The sequence below is a fragment of the Sparus aurata genome, chromosome 10, assembly GCF_900880675.1.
Source record: "Sparus aurata chromosome 10, fSpaAur1.1, whole genome shotgun sequence".
Lineage (NCBI taxonomy): Eukaryota > Metazoa > Chordata > Actinopteri > Spariformes > Sparidae > Sparus > Sparus aurata.
The window spans coordinates 11,812,972-11,834,126 of NC_044196.1; the positions used below are offsets into that span (position 1 = coordinate 11,812,972).

The 21,155-nt window shown below is 43.1% G+C and overlaps 1 protein-coding gene across 1 annotated transcript in view; it reads right to left on the reverse strand.

Annotated features, from left to right (window-relative positions):
• Window positions 1-21,155, reverse strand: part of exoc6b (exocyst complex component 6B) — a 63,498-nt gene that overhangs the window by 16,981 nt on the left and 25,362 nt on the right. The window contains exons 8-15 of the mRNA XM_030430198.1: window positions 15,668-15,751; window positions 15,261-15,307; window positions 12,041-12,161; window positions 11,885-11,956; window positions 10,406-10,503; window positions 9,374-9,479; window positions 9,176-9,285; window positions 185-296 (exon numbers count right to left, since the gene is read on the reverse strand). Of these exons, the coding sequence (XP_030286058.1) occupies window positions 185-296; window positions 9,176-9,285; window positions 9,374-9,479; window positions 10,406-10,503; window positions 11,885-11,956; window positions 12,041-12,161; window positions 15,261-15,307; window positions 15,668-15,751 (750 nt within the window). The remainder of the gene's footprint in view (window positions 1-184; window positions 297-9,175; window positions 9,286-9,373; window positions 9,480-10,405; window positions 10,504-11,884; window positions 11,957-12,040; window positions 12,162-15,260; window positions 15,308-15,667; window positions 15,752-21,155) is intronic.

Below are 21,155 nucleotides of genomic sequence, written 5' to 3' on the forward strand. Positions count from 1 at the left end.
TAGCTGGATGGTTTCCTCAGAGAGAGATTATCACATGCGTCATATTTTTACACATGCGTGCGTACACACACACACACACACACACACACACACACACACACACACATACACACACACACACACACACACACACACACACACACACACACACACACACACACACACACACACACACACACAGTACCTCTGCCAGTCCGACATTCTTTTTCTTAATGGCGTACTGCAGACAGTGGCTGAGGGTTCTGGTCAACAGCAGGTTTGTCGACTTGCGGATCATATCGTCTACCTCCGTGGAGCTGAGGATGGACACACACACAGAATCACACACGCACACAGACATAAACAAAAGAGAAAGACAGAGAATCAGTGACTGTGCAGAAGCGATTTATTCCACTTCTCGCCGCGATCTGCTGCGTCTGATTGCCAGTACAAACAGTTTAAGTGAAATTTCTCCGTCTGCCAATCTCTCCATTTGGAAAAATCTCTACATGCCAGCCAGTTCAAATGAGTACATTACCATGTTATGAGCTGTCAGGATCATTAGAAGTCTAACGTAGCCTCAAATCTCCTGATAAGACCGCAGCTTGGAAATAAATAGACTCTAAAGAAGTAAAAATCTGTCTTCAAATTAATAAAATATCTAAATCAAAGATTTTAAGACCTATTCGTCACCTGTCATGATGTTAGCCATGCAGTTTATTGATATATTCACCCGCCCTCGTCCTCTGCAGACTTTAAATAGTCATAAAATTACCACCTCTGCTCAGCCAGCGAGGCTTAAAGAAAGCCAGCAGGCTGTTAAGTCTGAATTGAGCTCAAATTTCCTGTCAAAACAAATGTTTGATGGAGCTAATCAGAGCCACTTACAAAATCTCTGACATACTATCGGTTTTGTTATGTTTGAAATGTGGGTGATGTTTGGTGAAGAAACCCAGACAAATTTTCAACAGAGTTTATAGAGAGCTTTTCTTTTTTCTTTTTAATGGCAGTTTTTCCTAGAAGCTGCACAAAAAGATGAACTGAGGCCCGGTCGAGTCCAGGCGCCGCTGGACTCTGACAACACAAAGACAGGAGACACACACAGAATAAAAAACACAGCAAGGAGACGGTGAGAGGAGGAACATGAAGTCAAAGCCTCCCGTTCACCCGTCCTGAGTGATACGATCACAAGTAGACAAGTAACATACGCCTAGTGACCACTTGTCCTCGCTCTATATGCAAATAAAAACCTACATCACTGAATCAAATACACACTTCTACACAAAGAAAGTGAGAACTTCATGTAGAACATTTGCCGAATTTACAAGAAGGCCCAAATAGTCGGGACTTGTCGGAGACGGCATTTCACAAGGTTTATAAAGTTTCTCCCGAATCAACAACTCACAAAACTGAACAGTTTTTTAAGGGAGTCTGGTGGCTTTCTCCACAGGGGACAAAGACGTAGATTATAACGCAATACAGTTTTATGTTTCTGTCATGAATTGAGTGTAAATGATTAAATCAGTCAGAACTGCTGCACACTTTGGACACGGAAGCAGGCAGGTGGTTCAGTGATGCCGCCACACACCGAAAAAAACGTAATGTTTAGCATTTAGTGTCGAATTTACAAGACGATCAAATTAATTAAGAATTTTTCATTGACAGTATTGTTGACAGCATGTTAAACGTCAATAAAATGTTGTATTTTCACATAAATTTAGGGTAAATGATGAATAAATTGCACTGTTGAATGTTAGCAGGTCTGGTCGGTACAGCAGTGCTGCGACAAACTGACACTTTTTACAAGGAAAGTAAGGAAAGCCAAGTTTCTCCTCACATAAAAACTCTTAAAATCGCATGATTTGTAAAGGGAGCGCGGTGATATTGACGTCAGTAGTTCAATGGTTGGATCTTTTTCTGTTCCTCCTCTGCCAAGACCACCTCTGAATGTGGACTGAGTAATCGGATCTCTAATGTGTCTTCAGTGGTCTCGGGCGTGTTCACACCTGGACTTGAAGCTGTCCACTTGTGATCACATCACTCAGGTCGGATAGTAAAACCAGGTCTAATCAGGGCCAGCAGGGGAGCGGAAAAAGACCCATTGTATATCTTAAACACACACAAAAGGTTCAAAGAGGTCAAACACACATCAATGATCAGCTGAAAACAAAAGTGATCAGCTTTTCCGGCTGCGGGATGACGAAGAAGAATCTGTGTTCAAGTGTGTTTTAGTGCATTAAGCGTGTTCGATTTCAGCTCCCTGTGGGTAACAAACACATTCCAACCAGATCACTAAATTATCTGTGCCTGGAATTCAACCTAAACACACACACACACACACACAGTTGCCTGAGGGGGAACGAGAGCTGGAATTCCAAACTCACTCTTGTTTCCAAAAAAGCGGAGGAATCCTAAAAACGTTCCGACAATTTGGAGCAGGGGGGAAAGAATTCCTGGAGCGGCAGAAGTGCCGAGTGGGCAAAAACGGTGTGTGTGTGTGTGTGTGTGTGTGTGTGTGTGTGTGTGTGTGTGTGGAGAGAGTGGCAAAAAGTCAATGTATGCTAGTGAACTCTGAGCACACACACACACACGCATATATACAAATATAGCCACGCCGCAGGACTTGGATTGAATTTCATTATATTTATGCTGCCATCAGTCACAATAAATGCGCGGTGGTCGCCGCTGTCAAAAGGAAGCCAAGCGCCCTTCGGTGCAGCCGTGTTTACGGCGCAGTGAGGGATGGATGGAGACATGCGGAGGTATTTCCTAAAAATACACAAAGAGAGACAACAATGACGAGAAAAAGACGAGTCAGCAGTGAAAACAGCGAGAGGTTAGAGCGCCGAGCCAGGAAGCCACAGGTATGTTTGTACTGCACCACCAAACACACTCTGGACAGTGTTAGACACACACACACACACACACACACACACACACACACACACACACACACACACAATGTCTTTGAGCGAATTGTGTGGATCGGTGACTGTGCCGAGTAGCTGTGCCGGCATATAATGGAAATCAACTGTGGTCATCAATTTGCCAGCCAAGTACACTCTGACTTTACTGATGATGGACAGCTTGAGTGTAAATACTGTTTTTATGTGTGTGTGTGTACGATGGCAAGCTCAAAGAGTTCCACTCATATTTTTCTCCCGCCCTCAAATGGCTCCTTAGCACGACTCTCTACGTCATTTGTCACCGAAACAGCTGCTCTGACACTAAATGTCACTGCGGTTCAACTGATGCGACTGACACGTTATAAAACAGACTTCAGTGAAGCATGAAAAGTTGGGCCGGTTTTAGCATCATAAACAAGGCAGATGGTTAAGAGACAAAATAAGAAATAACCAGTTGGCCTTTCTCAGCATATAACTTTGGATAGACTAAAGGTTTCTAAGTGGGTGGTTCCTTACAGAAACACCATCAAGCCGACACGAGGCAACCACACCAGCAGAGAGTCAGTACGACAAGCTTAGTTCCTCAGAGTTAGAAAAGCAAGGAATTGAACAATAAGAAACACGAAACTCCAATTAGCAAAGGTCCTGTCAAAAGAAGGCTGTGTTGCAGTGGCCTCAGAGGACAGGGAGCAGTTTCTAAACCACATATGAATGGGGAAAACAAAGGCTACATGCTTGAGGTGGACTAGAAATACTAGAGTTTCACAGTGGATGACTGGAAAAAATCCTATTTAAGAATACAACTGAAATAGCCCAGTAAAAAAAAAAAGAAAAATAACCATAAAATATCCATTCATAATAACCTGTTCTCGTGCACTGGAGTGATAGTAGCAGTCTCTAAAGTCAGTGGAACGAACCACCAACCCTCAGATTATAGGACGGCCTGCTCTACCTTTTGAACGACAGGTGTCCTGAAACGTTTGGCCATTAGAGAGTCTTACCACCAATCGCTGTATTAGCATCAAACATGCTAGCAGGCTATCAAAACAGGTTGGTTACTCCCAAGCAGAGAAAACGCTGATGTCATCACAGAAGCTAACAGTGCTAAAGACACAAATAAAGGTGATATCGAATCCTTACGAAAGTCCCTACGAAATCTAACAGGTTCTCTCAATTAGAAGACGATGCCTTAGAGTAATTACAAAAGCCTCCTTCAAACAAACTGATGTGTTCACGCTGTATGTTTCTTATTTCTGCGATCGGTTTACCGCCGTGCCAACTGCAAAACAAAACACGACACCTGTGATTCATGTAAACTGGGAACGACATCAAACCAGCTCAAACAGCACTTTGGCACGAGGTCCACAGCGGCCTGATCTCCACTGGTGTTTGTGATTGAGCAGCTCGCTGGAGTTCCACAGACGCAGTTTGATTTTGAACTGCCTGATCGTCTTCGCTTGTGTGCAAATCGTGGCCAATAAGTGTTTTCACTCTCATCCACTGTTGCCTCTGTCTTCATTCCAGTCTTTACCTCAAGCAGGCCGAGCTGAGCTGCTCTTTCTCAGCGACACCCTGCTTCATATTCGCAGTTCGACACATTCACAGCCACCATCTGCCAACGCCGAGCCGCAATTTGGGGTTGAGATTGAGGCTCTTGGGCATCTCTGTGGCATGTTTTCACCAGTCGTTCGACCTCTTTGTTACAGGTCGATGTCTTTCCTACATGGTTTTCATGCCAACATCACCTCATCTTCTGTTTCTGCTGAAACATCACAGAGTTGAACAGTCTTCATCACTGTTGAGCAAGCCAAACCGAAACGTATCTCTTGGTATTATCTTAAGTTTTGTCTTTGCTTCTTGAGCCATGGTAGCCAAAATAAATCAGCCAACCAATCATTATCAGATGACTCCAAGTACGACTGAATAACAGATTTGCTTATTCTGTGATGCCTGGTTTTCCCTAATTTTGAGCTTTTCCTGTTCTACTCATAGGTATAACTATTAAAACCTAGATACAGCTTTGAACATGGCATGGCATTTTCATTCCTATGAAAGCTGCTCAGTGGCACATGAAGACAATATAGATCTAACTCCCGGATCTAAAATTACTAAACTCTTCCGCGTTATGGGGCCCTTGACTAGCGCACCACAAACTTCTACCAAGCCGGTCAACTTCCTGTTTAGCACCCAGATAACTTGAATAGAGATAAAATGATTCGATCTTGATGCTCTTATAGACTTTCCAAATGTTATTGGACCAAAAGCATCCAATTATGTATCCACCATTTTACAGCCGCTGCTTTTACAATGTAAGTCCTGTTTTCAGTTCAGTTTTATGACACTGCCATGGATGTATAAAAAGGAGGATGCTTTATGACTTGTACAACTTGTACCTTTTATTACATTTTACCCACTGCCACCAATATCAAACGTTCAGGTTAAGTCTTGGGATCACCAAAGTCATTAGGACTCCTTTGGGAACCATGAAAGTCTGCTCATATTTTTGGTCAAATCCTCTGTGTAGACATTTAGATGTTTATTGTGAGAAGTGAAAACTTGGACCCAATGGTGGCTCCACAGGAAAAGTCAAAGGATCCCCAAAGTCATTAGGATTCATCCTCTGGGAACCTCCGATGGCTTTATCAAATTTCATGGCGATCCATTGTTGGGATATTTCAGTCTGGACCAAAGTGGTGAACTGATTGACCAACAGACAGACACAGACATACCTACAGTCATACTAGAATGACCAAAAACATGTGGAGCGGCTTCAAGACACATTTTCACAGGAACAGAACTCCACATCTGGAGGTGGAAAAGTAATACGCATCATGTACACTTGAAGAAAACTGCTCACACACACACACACACACACACACACAGGCTTATTCTCTTTCCGCCAAATCAGACTTGTGAACAGAGGTTAAGGTCGGAGGTCAGAGGGATCAATGACCACAATCCTGCTCTACCGTCCCGTCTGCTTCCGGACTCGTGCATCTGTGCGCGTTTGAAGCGGGCAGGAAGGCGTGCCGCCGTGGTAACCAGATAGCTTGGTGTGCAGGACTGTAGAAATCAAGCCAGGTCAAACAGTGGAGTCATTACTCTGATTGAGAAGAGCGATTAGTGCTGTCTGGTCAGCGAGAGATCAGAGAGAAAAGTGTCGCACAGAAAAACATCTGTCTGGACATTTTTGTTGGTTCAGACAGATGATTTCAGAGTTGTTTCAGCGATCTAATGAATCAGACAGAAGCTGATTTTACAGCTTTTTCCACAACTGCTGCAAACGTTAACTTATTTTGTCATATTTAATACCCTGATAAGGAGCAGGCATGTGTCCTAGCAGCTTGCAGAAAACCTCTGAGTGCTTCAACCTTGCACACATGTATTTGATTAAAGAAATTATTTCTCAAAGGGTTGTTTTACTTGTTAATGGCCTTTTTCATGTCTTTATTCGAGATGTTGACAGTGATATCTTACAGTTACACTTTTAAATTCTATAAATAGTTTCTGTTTTGGGGGCTTGTCCATCAATAAGGCAAAAATAGTGATTCCTGAACACATTTATTAGTTATTTAAAAACAGGTCAACATTTCAGTCACCAAGACCTTACTCAAGACTTGGTGACTGACCGTCTTCCTGTTTTTAAAATCAATCAATGCAGAGGTAAAAAAAAGTGTGCTCAGGAATTACTAACTTTTATTGAGCTTGTCCATTGATATCATCCGTCAGATAGACAATTAAAATGATAAAGAAAGAACACACCCCCAACATTTTTACAATAAGTCAAATGTTGTTATCTCACATTGAAAGAAGGGGGTAACACACTGAAAAGATGGCTTCATGGACTGTAATTATCGATTAGTTAAAGGTGCAATATGAAGGAGTTTGAGTAAAATAATCAACACAATGTGAAGTTCAACATTATATCAAAAGAAGTCTTTGAAGTCATCATGCTAACTAGCTAGCCCAGCATGGCTTCACTCCTTCTGGTGGTCCTAAGCTCCTGTGCTAGAGGTATAAACACCAACACTCCCATAACAGTAAATAAAGTCTTTGGGTTTTGGACTGATGGTGGTTGGACAAAAGAAGCAATTAGAAAGTTATTCTGAGCTCTGGGAAAGTTGCGTTTTTCACAATCTTTTGTCATTTTACAGACTAAACCGTTAACTGATTAATGAAAATAATCGGTGGTTGCAGCCCGACTTCTCTGTCGGATCAATCTGTCACTGCGACCAGCTTTTCCAGTTTAAAAAATGCAAAATGGACAGATTTCTGGCTGCGTCACCACCAGGGTCGACGCTTTACAACCCACTGCGTCTGAATACAGAGACAAACGCACAAAGACTAATAGTTTGTGTCTGTCTTTCCGTCCCGTCTCCTTTTTTTTTGGCTGCCATTATGCCAAATCCTTCCCTTTAATTAGACGACTTCTTTTCCAATCACTTCCAACCTCCTCCTCCTCCTGCCTCCGTCTCCCTTTCTTCCGCCAGTCACGGATCAATGGTACCTCCCCGGTTCCCAGCCCCCACGGAGAGAATCAACACACTAACACACACACACACACACACACACACACACACACACAAGCACATATGAACAGAAACACTATCAAACATGCAGACACTGGACGCAAGAATGCTCAATAAAAAAAAAACCCACACAACCTCCCGGGGATCCGAGTCTGAATAAAAGAAAATGCTATTTTGTTTGAAACCACCGACCAAATCAGAACTTGACACTAATAACACACATCGGACAGAAGGATTCTCAGTGTGTGTTGTGCTCTGAAATGTGTGTGAGTCTCCATGTGTGTTGATATGTGTGTGTGTGTGTGTTTGTGTGTCTGGCTGAATCCCAGCCCGGTTGAATCCCTCTGGACAGTGGAAGTCGCTCCCTGATTGCTCATCTTCTCGGTAGAAAAGTAGCTGCATTGTTTTAGTTAATTCTTCCATCAACCGTAACCAATACACACACACAAACACACTCACACACACACTCCGGTTGCTGTTTATCCTCCATAGAACATGGAACAGAAGTCGGGCGCTTGATTGCTGTGTTGTTGTGTGTGCGTGTGTGTGTGTGTGTCCTTGTGGGCCAAATCTAATGAAACAAAGATCCCTGATCAGAATGGAAAGAATCAACCAAGGAAAGTGTGCTGCGTCCCAAATGTTTGGGAGTGTGTGTGTGTTTTTAAATGCGTGTGTGTGTGTGTGAGTGCGAGAAAGAGAGAGGGAGACAATGGCAGAAAGTGATGGAGAAAAAGGGTTTTGGGGGGCAAGCAAGCATTCGCCCGCTGCAGCGACCCAGAGTTCAACTCCTGGCAGAATGCTGAATCCGGTTTTGGTTTGAGTTCCCACAAGTGGACCTCGGGCTGCCACTTGGTATTCCCTTTTTCTAACGCTGAAATGTGCGGAGAACGACGACACTGACGAGCAGGTTTCGAAAAAACTGAGCGTGAGCAACGTTGGCACAGAATGAACCAACTGTCACAACAGGAAACTTCACCTCGTCAATAAAAACGAGCCATTTTATATGAGGTCATCATTAGATCTGATGTAAGACAGAGCCAGACAGCCACCTGTAGACATCCACCCATGCACAAACTAGAATTCCCCCCTCGCAGCTGTTTACCTCAGCTCACCAGTCAACTTGCTGTCCCTGAGCTCTTGCATTAAGTAACAGCCAGAACATTATTGGCAGGTTGAGGTTGACCTTTGACCATTTGGATACAAAATGTCATAACATTGTGTCATAATTATCGTATGAATTGTTGAGTAATGACCAAAAATGTGTTTCGATACCAAATTTGTAACAATTTCTGTCTGAGTCCAAGTGGATGTGTCTGCCAATTTTGAAGAAACTTCCCTTGATGTGTTTCTGAGGCATTGCATTCATGAGAATGGGACGCAATGAGGTCGCAGCGATCCTGAACCTTTGACCACCAACATCTACACAAACTCCCTCAAGGCAAACACAGCTATCGCTGGCATGGAGGCAGAAAAATGTGATTTAATAGAATTTAGTTGACACGTAGATCCTGCAGGCAGAAGATAAGAATAAGGCTGTCGGCCAAAACAAACACGCCTTGAAGTAACGTGACCACAACAACAAATATGAGCCTTTGACTCCAGGTGTGCTGAAGAAGGCACAACGTTTCCTTCACCCTTCTTTGATCCACACAGGAGTAAGTGCTGACCAAAGTGATTTCCAAATTGGACAAAAACAGATTGATTGATGATCATCAGTGTTGGAAGATAAATGAAAGGCTTTAGTTTTTTGTGCGAGTGTACCTGAGGTGCAGGTCTTCGGAGTATTTCAGACACGCATAGATGAACTCTTTGAGCTGGCAGTAAACTTTTGGCACAAACTCGGAGAAGGGAAGCTTCTTTGGGAAGGGAAGCTGGAGGAAACGGAGCAGAGAAACGGGGATTAACGTGAGATGTTGGTTGCACAAATTTGATCGACACGTTTCTTCTGTCGCTCCTTACCTTTTCCAGTTCGGGGTCTTGCAGGGGAAACTGGGAGGTGTAGTGTTTAAACTCCTGCTCTGTTGAGACCGGGATCGGACTGTAGTTGTCCTGGTCCAACACCTGCCTGGAGAGGAAACAAATCACAGGTAAATAATTCAGAAGAGGTCGACAGGAATGGTTGGGATGCCATCAACCTCTCTCCCTCTCACACACACACACACATACACATACACACACACAAACAATCATCCCATTGGGGGTCATTCTAATGCTTGAGGTTTTCTTACCACCCTCCCCTCTTTCACCACCCCCACTTCTTGTTGGCGCTCCAGAGTTCGGACGTTCCAACGTTCCATGGAGAGGCCGTGAACCGGAGAGCGCTGCCTCTCCAACAATACAACACAACATTCCTGTGGCTTCCCCAGTGTGTGTTCGTGTATGTGTGTGTGTGTGTGTGTGTGTGTGTGTGTGTGTGTGTGTGTGTGTGTGTGTGTGTGTGTGTGAAAGAGAGAGAGAAAGAGAGAGAAAAAGAGAGAGAGAAGGGGGGAAGGAGAGAGGGAGTGTGTGTTTGTTTGTTCGTTCTCGCTCCAAGTCCCACTGGTGTCATTGGACAAAAAGCGATGGTGAAACAATGGCATGTAAGCCCAAACACACACACACACACACACACACATATATAAATGAACACAATCTTGTAAGGGGTACTACCCATTCTGAAGGGCAGAGAATGTTCCGGAAGTTTGCTTTAAAACGCTTCCTCTCTCTGGCTGGTCGTAAAACTTCAAAACCAGGACGAGGAAGTTTCCCACAAACCAACACGGCAATGAGTGTGTGTGTGTGTGTGTGTGTGTGTGTGTGTGTGTGTGTGTGTGTGTGTGTGTGTGTGGTGGCCCAAACACTCGTTGCGCCCTTATGACCTTATGACTAGAGAGGGGAAGGTCAGTGCAGCACGCACTCTGCAACATGTCCTCAGCTACTGAAAAACAACACAATCGACCTCATTCTCACACACACTGCAAAGGCTTGGTGGTCTCTCTTGGCCGTGAGTACCTGAAGGTGATGTTCCATCTCTTGAGCAGGATTTCTCCGTACTGCTCCCTCATCTCCAGCAGCATGTCAAACAGCTGTGACACTGGGAAACCATAACCCTGCGAGGAGAGGAAAACCAGAGCAACTGGTCAGTGTCTGGCTGCACCCAGAGGCGAAAATCTGGTATTAACTTTGCAGGGAGATAACTACATGAAACACCAACAGTGTTGCTCTGCTAACAAACTCTCTGTAGTGCTCTTTAGCTGGCGGGGTGACAGTGTTTGGCCAGCTTCCCTCTTTGACTCGAATTCAAACAGCTGCAAACACTTGTTGATGTTGCTGTGGCTAATGAACAGCAGCAAGAGTCAGCTAACTGCTATCTCACAGAAAGAGCAACCTGGTTACAATATAATAATGTACTGAGAAATGTTTAACACTGCTGAGGGTGGGAGCTGGAAGACGGAGGGCAGCTGGGTCACAATTGTTTCAATCTTAAGTACTTTCATTGCGTATAAATAATATTACCGGTAATTAGATTAGATTTTTCCCATCGTGTGGTGTCCAAAAAGTTAAATCAGCCCATGTGGGTTTAGAAGAGTTTGAAGAACAATATGGAGACAGTAGATTTCAGTGTGATGATCATTAAAGGTCCAGTGTGTAGAATCTATGAGAAGCTACAGACAAAAATGGAATATAATACTTTTAAATTATGTTTTTATTGGTGTATAATCACCAGAACTTATTTTAGTCTTGTTACTTTAGATTGAGCCTTTCATATCCTCCTCCATAGAGTCTGCAGTGTTTCTACAGTAGCCCAGAATGGACAAACCAAACACTGGTGGCTGCTTTTGTCAGCTATATGCCTCTGAATTCTACATACTGGACCGTATTTGGCGCCATAATATATACATTTTTAATGAATAACCCAGTTTTGGTGATGCGTTGTTTAGTTTATGTTGCTGAAACAGTAAAAAGCACAAGAACAATCCTGCAAACATCGAGAGGATGAAAGAAAAGAGGAGAGAAGAGGGTGAATTTAGCCGTTCAGCGGCACCTCATCACTTTACGTGAACGACTTTCGGGCATCGCACCATTCATTCATCTCTTCCCCTCCTTCGCTCTCTCTCACTCATCTACGAAAAGGTTCTCCTGTCCGGTTTGTAACCCACATCCCCTCTATCTCCCTGTCATCCCTCCATCCTCTCATCCATCACACTCATTACGTACAGTGAAGGATAAATCAGATGATAAACGTCTCTCTCTTAAAAAAAAGGTCAATTTAAGAAAGAAAGTCTTTCTTTGGAGACTGGCAGACGGCCATTTTTAAACTACAAAACAAGCTTTGAACCAGTTTCATGAGCCCCTGGGGTCAAATAGCCGACTTGGCATGTGCCAAGATACTTGAATATAAGAACAAAAAGTACAAGACGACCAAAATGGAAAATAAAAAAAGGACGCCGATGCCTTTCGCTCAGTGCGCAGTTAATCACGCAGACGTACCTGCAGTGTATCAGCGAAGAGGACGATGAGGTTCTTCAGATCCAGCACCAGGTCAGGGTTGTCACAGTACGACTGTGGAGACAGAGCAGTGTGTTTGTTGTCACAGCTGTCCTTAAAAGTGTGCTCTACTTTTCAAGTGTGTTTCTGTGTCCTTACAGAGTGCGTCCTCAGGGCAGCGATGATTTTGGACAGCGCCAACTCCCAGAGCTCCTCCACATACGCTCGGTTGACCAAACCCTGTGTAGTGTGAAGGACGTGGTCCTCCACTACGAAGAAGCTGGAAGTAGGGAAGGAGGGACAGACAGAGAGTGAGAAGGAAGACGACACAGACGGAGAAAAGTTCATGATACACAAAAATGATTTAACTTCAAGGATCGGAGGAAGTCTCAAACTGTAAAACATGCAAGTCTCAGTTTTACAAGGTTAGATGCTGGATCTTTCTTGGCACCGTCCAAGAAATAAGAACTGTTTTCATCCACCTGTTTTATGCACATTTTCAAATATCAGCATGATCAGCTGCGATGGAAGAGTATAATTTTGTGACTGCGTGGCCAATTTCCACCATCAGATTTTGGTGGATAGCTTTAGTGACTTTTCCAGAAAGGCCGCCACGATTACTCAATCTGTGAATCATTTACAAGCACCAGTGACGGCCGAGCAAGCGGCGCATTCATCCGATCAAGCATTAAAAGCTGCTGATGTCTCGCTGACAGACCACACTCGTCAATCATCTGTCGAAGTGCTTTCTTGAAACGGATCAAATCGCTTTCGAAAAGTGATTTTGGTTCGTCTCACTCGATCTGATGCCCACCGAGCCTCGCCAGACCACAACAAGCCACACTGTGGTCCGCGTTGTTGCCCGGTTAATCTCCTGTTTGTCATCACTGAAGAGGCTAAATATGTCGGGAATCTTAAACTGATCTTCAGACCTTTTTGTTGAATACATAATGGCGCCTCAGAAATCAACTTTGAGGAGAACCAGCTCCTTTTAAATATAGATAAAGAGGTCATTTGAAGATGGGCCTGAAATTAACCATACTGGGTGGGGTCAAGGTCGGGTTTCCAAAAACTCACTTTCCTTCCGTGTGTGTGTGACTGCATGTTTAAGGCCGGAGGAATACAGGCAGCAGAAAGAGAAGTATTTACAACGGTTAAAATTGTGGGAACAACACTGGTAAAAAGATTTTAACGTCACACGTGGAGGTAATAAATGGAGTTTTATCTAGAATCGTTTTCAAATCTTTGGCTTTTTCTCCAGTCCAGCACCTAGTGTTTATTTTTATGGATGTGCTCACTTCAATAAACTCCTTACAAACACTGCTAGAAACCTGAAGAGATCTAGTAAGCAAAGGACTGGATGAAAACTTTAAAGATCTCAGCAGGAACCTGTCGTTATTTCTGACACAAATGGAGGCCAAAACTATCAAAATGACGCCAAATTCTTATGAAGCTGTTGCATCAATTAATCTTTTATTGGTTTAAAACCATTTCCATATGCTTTGTATCCTTTTATATTCTCTTTTTATATACACTTTGTAGGTTTTAATGCTAGTTTTCTCGTTTTCTTATGACCACTTATAATTTCAACATGTAGTCTTTTTGTTATATGTATAAATCAAGGTTAAGTGAATTTAAAAAAGGCAACAGACTGTCCAGTTGTTACTGAGAATAAAAGGGGGATTGAAATACTGAAAGACTCGAGACTGTTGCAGGTGAAAGGGTGACTGGTGGGACGGATGGATGGATGGGAAATGAGGGGATGAATGAGTGGTAGAGAAACAGCTCTGGATGAGAGACACTGGATGGCACTTTCCAATACTTCAAATGGGAATAACAGACCTGAGGGTGTGTGTGTGTGTCTGTGTGTGTGTGTGTGTGTGTGTGTTAGTGTCCAGTCTTGGCGGTGTTTATAGAGGAGTCTGCTCCAGTCAGACAGACAGAAGGAATAACAGCAATGAGCCAACCACCATCACACACACTCTATCAATCGTCACCGCTGTGTGTGTGTGTGTGTGTGTGTGTGTGTGTGTGTGTGTGTGTGCGTGTGTGTGTGTGCGTGTGCGTGTGTGCGTGTGTGTGTGCGTGTGTGCGCGCGCAATGGAGAGGGTTGGATGGAGTGATGGATGAGAGGAAAAGTAAAAGGAGGGGAAGGGTGAGTGTGGGCAGAGAGAAGGATGAAAAAAAAGATGGAGGAGGGAAAAAAAAAGGCAGTCGGAGGGACGGAGAGATGAAAAGATGTCAAACGGTCAGAAGTCACTCAGATGAAATGAAATGAGGTGTCGCGAGACGCAGAATGTTTGCTTTCACTCCAAAGTTGCTCTTTCTCACCGTCTCTCACTCGGTCTTCTGCCAAGTTACACAGAAGAGCTCACAATGGATGGATGGATGGATGGATGGATGGATGGAGAGGTGGGTAAAAGGGTGAGGCGGATGTAAGGATTGATGTTTTATTTTTTTTGGATGGATGAGAGAACATGTCAGGGAGAGGTGGATGTCCGACAGATGGTGGGATAAACAATAAATGTATGGATAGATATTTGGGATGTAAAACAATACCAACGTCCATAAATGTGTTTTGAAGTCAAAGTAAAAGTGTGTTTCATATAATTCCGATCTCGCGTTATACTCTTCTTTATTCCTCCGGATAATATTGCTCGTCTTACTTTCTATATGGGGGGGTGATCATCGGCAGCGGTACCGGTATTATGAAAAAAAAAATTCAATACCGGTACAGATACTGTGACACTGACTTCGATATCAGTTCCTGAATGATACTTCTTTCAATATCATTTTTATTTCTGGATATGGTGTTTTTCCTTCATGCCTCGAGACAGCCAATCACCAGCACTATCATCCTGACACACCAAGAATGCTGCATGCTTACTGGTTCACTCAAGCTGATGAGACCGTTTGAAATTTGGTTTCAATACTCTATAGTATTGAAAAATGTCCTGTTCCTGAGCAGTTTCAGTAATGAGGCATGGCGCATCGTCCAGTAGGTTTAAAAGTTTCCCAGTTGAACGTTGGATTGTAACAAAAAGATTGATGTTACTCAGATCACCTGCCAGTGGTTTTAATAATGTGGCTTTGTCCATGAATTTAGGTACAAATACAAATATTTCTTGTAAAATAATAAACATGCACAGTTAAGTAACACCCCCAATGGACAGATGTGCTGCCAAAACACCAGAAATACAGGAAAGGTATCCGTGTTTGTGAGATAAGTTCATATCTTCAAATGTTAAGCATTCAGAAAAAAAACGTCCAATTCAGTCGAAATCACACAAACACAAATAAAACCTTTGAATAAACTACAGCAGTATAAGTTTAAGTAAAGATGGACTGATGGGAGGGAGAGACAAATGGATGAACTTACCCGACAATCTGATTGAAATACCGCCTGTATCCCTCCAGAGTTTCATGCTAAGTGTAAAAAGAAAGAAAAAACAAACACAGAGGGAGACGGGAAGAAAAGGGGATAAAGAGTCCAACAGCAAAGGGAAAGAATGGAAATGTAAAAACAATCAGTGGCAAACACGACTTAAATTGCACAGATTTACATAAACACACCTGTTTTTATCCAATAATACACCTATTTACAGTTTAAAGTTTCATTTCGTTTGACATATTATAACAGAAAACCTTCAACAAATGGACAAATCGATATAGCAGTAGTTAGCATTAGTTGTAGATTAAGGAGTGTGTGTGAGAGTGCGAGAGGGGAGTGTGTGTAGTTAGCAGTGTACAGACAAACACACACAGAGTGAGGGTGAGGGGTCGTACCATGTTAGAGTGAGGCTGCAGCACAAGGCGAGCCTGTTTCCTCCTCTGCTTTCTGTAGTAGTTCTCAAACACATCACGCAAACCCTACAACACAAAGTACAGGTCAAAACGGATGGATGGATGGATGGATGGACTTCAGTTGAAACGTGTACAAAACGAGGTGATGTTTCAAAGTTTGGTTCATTCCTTCCTACACTCCAAGTTTCTCCCAGAAGTCATAGCAAAACAAAAGATTCAAATGAGGAAATGAGGAGCCATGAAATAAAACATAAAAAACTAGAAACGAATAATAAAAGAAAGAAAGAAACAAAACAAAAAAGAAAGAAAACAAAGAAAAAGAAACGAGAAACGGCGAAAGAAACAACCAAAAAAGAAAGAAACAACCAAAAAAGAAACAATGAAAGAAACAAGAGCAAGAAACAATGAACATAACAAAAAAGAAAGAAACATTTAAAAGAAAGAAAAAAACAACAACAAAAGAAACAAACAAGAGAACCAATAAAAGAAGCCGGCGACCAAATCAAACCCATTAGTACCTTTTTCTGATTTCTCTGGCTTTAAACATTGTTGCAAACATTTGAGATAACGTACGTACACATTTCGACAAACTATACAACAAATGTGTAGTTGATTTTTAGCCATTTTAAAATGAAAATGTAAGACATTATACTTCCAATTCCAGCTTTAATTAATGACACAAAACTGGCGAAACCTCCTTTTATCTGACTGAACAACTCTTCTGTATTTGTCTGTAGTGTTTTCACCTCATGAACAGTATCTAGCACAGGATTGGGTCAAAAAGGTTTGGGTGCTGCACCGAAACCTTTCTAATGGTGAGGAAAACCCTGGTCATCCTTATTTAGAGACCATGACAGGATACTGATACTGAAATCATCTTATCTATATCCTCCTTTCCTTCTTTTTACTACTTAAAAGGATAAACGTAGCAGAAGAAACTCCTCAGATATCTTTCAAATATCGGATGTCACATAACAAAATAAGACGTTTTACGATCTTGTAGGACTTTTAAATACTTTCAGAACAGCTAATAACCTTCAGTAGATGTTTGTGAGGAGTCATCCAGGTCACGGTGTATCTGCAGTACGTGATAAACAAAGACAACTCGAGCGAGTCCAAAAACAAGGATGAGCAGAAGCCAAATTGGGCCAGAATATTGCAGCGGTTGAGTTTTATTTCCATGTAATACCTCTTCAGCAGTCAGATAACTAACTTCATGCTCTCCTCAGATAAACTGGAAACCCTCATGTGGTCCGAAACAGTGAAGCTGCTCTTCGTCGCTGACAGCCGCGAGGTACGCGGCCAAATGTTCGAGGTTGTTTGGGGCTGTTATTGATTTTACGGGGAGGATGAATTCAATGAGGTATAAAAACCAAAACCCAGAACCACTGAATGATGGGAAAAAGCTCAGATAAGGTCAAGTGAGAGACAGAGTGTGTGTCCGTGAGCGAGGCGGGAGATAGAGAACGTGTCTTTGATGGCTGGCGCTGGTTGTGTTCAGTTCGGGTTGGCGTCACCGGTCAGACATCACAAACAGAAACGCACAGAATCAGCTTTCTAAACTCGACCGCCTCGTATCTTTTCCTTCCATTACACAGAAGCTCTCTCTCTTATCTCTCTGCTGTGTGTGAGAAACTGGAGGTCTATCTCGGGCTCAGACCAGGACCAGCAGTCCATGGTGAGCTCACAGATAAGAGTCCAGGACTGGGCAGATAATCATGACGTGCCCCCTTTACCTTCGGAGCAGACCACCTCCAGGACACACATGTTTACTGCTGTCTGCTGGACTCTGGTGGTGACATTATAGGTGCATGTGTGGTGACCAATACCTGCTATCACTGGGAAGATATGGGGATAAAAACAGAGGCAGTCTGTGGGTTTAACAAACAGGTCTGTGTTGTCCCGGACAAGTACAACACACCTTCATCTAGATCTATTGAGCCGAAGTGTTTTGGACGAGAGACCCTCGTTAACTAAGAGAATCTGACTTAATTATTCAGATTTTTTTAGATTGTTGTAGAGCTGCAGTGGTCAGTCGCTTAATCAAATGAAAGAACATTAGCTAGTAACTATTTTCCTTGATTTGCTTGAATAAACGATTCCCTTTTGGAGCAAACATTTGCTCATTCCAGCTTCTTAAATGTGAGGATCTGCTGCTATTCAACTGCTGGTTGGACCAAAGAAACAATCTGAAGATGGTACAGATTTGGGAAATTGTGCATTATGACGTTTTGACTGACTGATAATCGATTTATCGTCAAAATAGTATTTGGAGCACTAATGCAAATATTTGACACTTAATAATTTGAAGCTCCTTCTTGGGTCATAAGACGTTATTTTCACAAGACTGACCTTTATGAGTAAAATCTGTGGAAAGCCCCTTTAATAACATTTAAAATTATTTATATCTTTGACTGTATGTAAATTCAGATCTATCCAGAAGTTTTTGACGTCATCTTTTCCTCTATTTTCTTCCAGTTCTGCTGTTACACATAGATATAATATTGATTCTCGCTTATCAGAACATTTTATCTTTAAGCTGTTTCTGTCTCAACCTCTGTTTTCGACACGTATCACCAATAAAACAATGTCTATTCAAATAAATTATGAGGCTACAAATACAGTGTAATAGGTTTTCTATTGAAACGTGTTCCTTAATTCTTTAATCTGACCCTCAGCCGAACAATGTCCATTGAAAACACATCACACAACAATAAAGTTGATGGTAAAAGTCTGAATCTCACTGGTGGATATGGAGATTAGTCTGATGTTTGTGAGGCGACAGAACGGTTTTACTTCCATTCCCAGTTTGACCCTCGGCTGAACAATGTGTTTACAACTAACCAGCGGCCATCAAACGGCCGTGAACTTTTCATTATACAGGGCTCGCTCTCCCCGAGAGAGAGCACAGAGGTGAAACAGAGGGCCGTGTGTGTGTGTGTGTCCCCGAAATGCCACATAAACAGCGGAGCCAAACAGATATACAAAGGCCAACCGAGAAAAGGCGAGAAAACAAAGTGAAAAAAAGAAAAAGATTAGAAAGTCATGAAGCCAGAAAAGAATCGGAAAAAAAGAAGGAAGGGAAGAAATAATGAGACAACACAGGGAATATAATGTTAATCAAATTAACGAGGTTATAAGAGGGGAAAAACAGGAAAAGAGAAAAAATGAAACAAAAGATTCAAAGGAGGAAACGAAAGACATAAAATAAAACATAGAAAAGAAGAAACGAACAATAAAATAAACACACAACGAATGTAACAAATAACACACATAAACAACGGAACAAACAAAGAAAGAATGAGGCAATGTGACTGGACTTAAATGATTTAAATGTTGATTAAATGCTTGAGAGTATCCGGAGTGTCGGAGCAGTCCTGTGAGTCGGACCGGTTGCCTCATCGTCTACTGGACTCCAGGTTTGTGTTTACTGTGATCCCAACCGTGTCCACATCTCCAAAACCTGTGCTACGTGTTCATGTGTAACAAAGGGGGGTATTGTTGGGGTCTGACAGCGCTGGACTGGAAAAATCGTGGACTTTAAACATGGAAAAGGAAAGAGAGGGGAGAGAGAATGGACGGAGGAGGAGGAGGAGGGTAGGTGGTCTTGATTGCAAATGGGATTCCACGTCCAGGTTTACTAGAAAAATAAATGAAGCTGGTACATGCGCGTGTCTGTGTGAGTGCAGGTCTTTCTCGTTAACTATCAAACCGTGTGTGTGTGTGTGTGTGTGTGTGTGTGTGTGTGTTCATGATTTTCCAGTCGATCCCACTGCCCAGTACAGCAAACTGCGCTGGACATTCTGGTTTTCTTTTCTAATGGTAAATCCACGTCTCTGCCCAATGGCCTGTCATTCAACGTGCAGCGACACCACGTTAATGGAGAAAACAGTTTCAGACGACTGTGTGTGTGTGTGTGTGTGTGTGTGTGTGTGCGTGTGCGTGTGTGTTCGCACACATGTATTTTACCGTTGCCTCGCATTAATCCAACAAGAACAATGCTTAAAATTTAGCAGCAAATAACAAAAGAAGAGTACAAAATGAAAAATAAAGTGTGTGTGTGTGTGTGTGTGTGTGTTTGTGACCTCAGAGGTGAACAGGTCGGACCTTTCAACACCTCCCCAAGACAGAACACACTCCCTCTCCCTCCTCCTCCGTCTCCCATCCTTCATTCTCCCTCGCTCCCATCGACCCGTCTCCTCTTACACTTTCTCCCTCCTCTCCTCTCCTCTCCCCTGTACTCACCCCTCTCTCTAATCTCTCTCCCCTCTGTGTTGTGTTTTCACCCTCGTCTTCCTGTTTTTGCCCCCTTAACCTCCCCCTGACCTCCGTCCTTTTGCCTCCCCCCGTCCTCTTCACTCCTTATCGCTTAGCCTCCAATTCACTCTCTCCTCACTCCTTCCTGTAAACGTCGCTGCTGCACCTCCGCTGACCTTCACCCTCCCAACTCCTCTCTACTTATCAATACCACTTGTTCATAGTTTTATCTCTTGTCTTATGACTGTTTTTAACCCCCTTAAGAGGAGCAGCTGGTTTATCTGCGTACAAGGTGTGTGACGGATCATGCATCCATCCAGAAGTGTCCAGGTGCAGACGTCACACTGTAAAGAGAGCATGATACAATTCTATCTGCTGTCATCCACAATCCAATCCAGTGAGTCACGGTAATGTACCTAAAACTTTATCCAGCCACCGCTACAGAGAAGAAGAAGAAGACTGTGAAGAAGACCAAGACGAAGAAGATGAAGAAGAAGAAGACCGTGAAGAAGAAGATGAAAAAGACCGCGAAGAAGAAGATGAAGAAGGCCGTAAAGAAGAAGATGTAGAAGACCGTGAAGAAGAAGAAGCAGAAGACGACCAAGAAGAAGACCATGAAGAAGATCAAGAAGACCGTGAGGAAGAAGATCAAGACACCCATGAAGAAAAAGATGACGACCGTGAAGAAGAAGACCGTGAGGAAGAAGACAAACACAAAAAGAACCAGAAGACAAATAGGAAGTCGAAGAACAAGACAAAGACAAAGAGGAAGACCATGAAGAAGAGTAAGAAGATCATCAAATGTTCCCTGTTCTCTCCCCTTGAAACTTTACCGACCTCTCTTCTCTTCCTCCTCCATCATTAGCTCTCCCTCACCTCCACCCTCCCTCCCAGTCTCCTCTATTCTTACGCTCCCTCTCTCCCTCCATCATCTCGCCTCCTTTAGCCTCTCTCTAACCTCGCTCTCCTTTTCTGCTCCCTCCCTCCATCCCTCTTCTCGCCTGTTCATTTTTTCCTTCCTGTCAAAGTTCATGCACTTCCTGTCCCCTGCCAGAGAGCCCCCCCAGACACACACACACACACACACACACCAACACACACACACACAACCCTCTGGCCGTGATGGCCCGGTCACAGCCTCTACAGGCCCGTGCATGTGCAACTAACCCAGTCATGGCCCAGTCAACACCTCCACCCATGTCGCTTTCACTCT